The 2,007-nt window shown below is 28.1% G+C and overlaps 1 protein-coding gene across 1 annotated transcript in view; it reads left to right on the top strand.

Moving 5' to 3' along the window:
* Positions 1-1,549, top strand: part of LOC108752987 (long-chain-fatty-acid--CoA ligase ACSBG2-like) — a gene marked incomplete at both ends in the record, with an annotated part of 2,225 nt that extends 676 nt beyond the window's left edge. Inside the window, 4 exons of the mRNA XM_018494260.1 lie at positions 34-135; positions 220-366; positions 775-1,250; positions 1,335-1,549. Of these exons, the coding sequence (XP_018349762.1) occupies positions 34-135; positions 220-366; positions 775-1,250; positions 1,335-1,549 (940 nt within the window). The remainder of the gene's footprint in view (positions 1-33; positions 136-219; positions 367-774; positions 1,251-1,334) is intronic.
* Between the last annotated feature and the right edge of the window lie 458 nt (positions 1,550-2,007).

Genomic DNA, 2,007 nt, shown 5'->3' with positions numbered 1-2,007 from the left:
ATATATAACTTATTATTATTTATTATTTGTCAGTGGGACGATTTATTGGACATAGGTAAAAAAGAATCGGAGGATAAATTACTATCTGTGTTAAAGACGATAGGAATAAATGAATGTTGTATTTTAGTATATACGGTTAGTATATAGGTTCAATTCATCGCAGTTAATTATATTGCGATTGCTATAACATATTATTTTTTAAATTTGCAATCTTTATAGTCGGGAACAGTCGGAAATCCAAAAGCTGTAATGTTAAACCATGATAATGTGCTATTCAATCTACGAACATTATTGCCATTGCTACATTTAAAAGAAAAATCAGAGATTATAGTTAGCTATCTGCCACTGTCTCATGTGGCAGCACAGGTAACATATTCCAAATAGCATAATATATATTTTATGCTATACATAATATGTATCTTAAATATAAAAATTCAACGGTGACATTTAATACAAATTATTACAAATTTTCACGAATATAAATTACACAGGATTGAAACGCGGAACTTGTAACGTCGTTACCGTTACTTTTTTTAAACAGTTGGAATCAGATCTTAACTGTTGACTAATATTATTGACAATAAATTTATAGCTTATTTGTAATTATGATTTATAATTTATAAAATTTATAAAAAACGTTCTATTTTTCATATGTTAAGATTTTTGCAACTAAGTTTTATATGCTCTTTATTTCCATTATATCATTATTTGATACTAATAATCCTTCGTCTTTACTAATTTGCATAATGAGATTATATAATATTTTAATTCCAGCTAATTGATATCGTAATAAATATTACGTTAGCGAGCACAGTATATTTTGCGGACCCAAGTGCATTAAAGGGTACGTTAATAAATACGTTACTTGTTGCACAACCAACTTTTTTCATAGGAGTGCCTAGAGTATGGGAAAAAATAAATGAAAAAATGCAAGAGAAAGCGCGTAATAACGGCGTAATAAAAACCTGGATTGCTGAATGGGCAAAAGCACAAGCTCTTTGTTATTATACAAATAAAATAAATGGCATAGACTATAAACATTTGGGCTATGTTTTTGCAAAATGGCTTATTTTCGACAAAGTCAAGGCAGCATTAGGTTTAAACAAGTGTCGAACCTTCGTTTCCTCAGCAGCACCCTTGAATATCGATATTAAAAAATATTTCTTGAGTTTAGATATGCCTATATTAGAGGCATATGGAATGTCTGAATGTGGTGGAGCTCAAACAATAATTGACATTGACAAATATAGGTAAATTATTCTTTATATTGAATTTTCAAAGATATTTATGTTTAAAATATTTTGTTTACAATAAATTTTATTCTAATTTGTTAGCTTAAATGGTGTAGGAAGAACTTTACCCGGACTATGTACAAAATTGTACAATATAGATGAACACGGCGAGGGAGAGATTTGTATGAGTGGACGACATATATTTATGGGTTACTTAAATGCACTAGAAAAAACCAAAGAAACCAAAGATGAAAATGGTTGGTTACATAGTGGTGATCTTGGGAAATTAGATTCAAATGGGAATTTGTTTATTTCTGGTAAGTATATTGTTTTACACCTATTAATACTCATTTTTATAATAATATTCATGAAAAATAATGAGTTATGTAAATATATAATGTATATAATGTATATACAATGTACACGATACCCGATAAAGACCGTAACAATACTTACATTCTTGAGATTATTTTGAGACGAAAATCTCAATACCAAAACAATGAGGCTGTAATAGTTTTTGAGTCATAAGCATTTAAAGTTAGCAAATCATACCGCTTAAAGTCTGCACTTTCAGATGTGCTTGGCATTTTTATTGGCATTTTTATATAACGCTTAAACGTACAAACTTTAGGCAATATTCGCTAACTTTAAATGCTTATAATTAAAAATTCATTATATAATCTTAATATTTTAATATTATGATTTGCGTTTCAATTATAATATTAAATAGTTATTTGATTAAATCATCAAAGACTTAATTCATGCAGTTTTTCCG

The sequence above is a fragment of the Trachymyrmex septentrionalis genome, unplaced genomic scaffold (genome assembly GCF_001594115.1).
Source record: "Trachymyrmex septentrionalis isolate Tsep2-gDNA-1 unplaced genomic scaffold, Tsep1.0 scaffold628, whole genome shotgun sequence".
Classification (NCBI taxonomy): domain Eukaryota; kingdom Metazoa; phylum Arthropoda; class Insecta; order Hymenoptera; family Formicidae; genus Trachymyrmex; species Trachymyrmex septentrionalis.
Note: the sequence above shows the minus strand (reverse complement) of the source record. Positions and strands in the feature narration are given on the sequence as shown.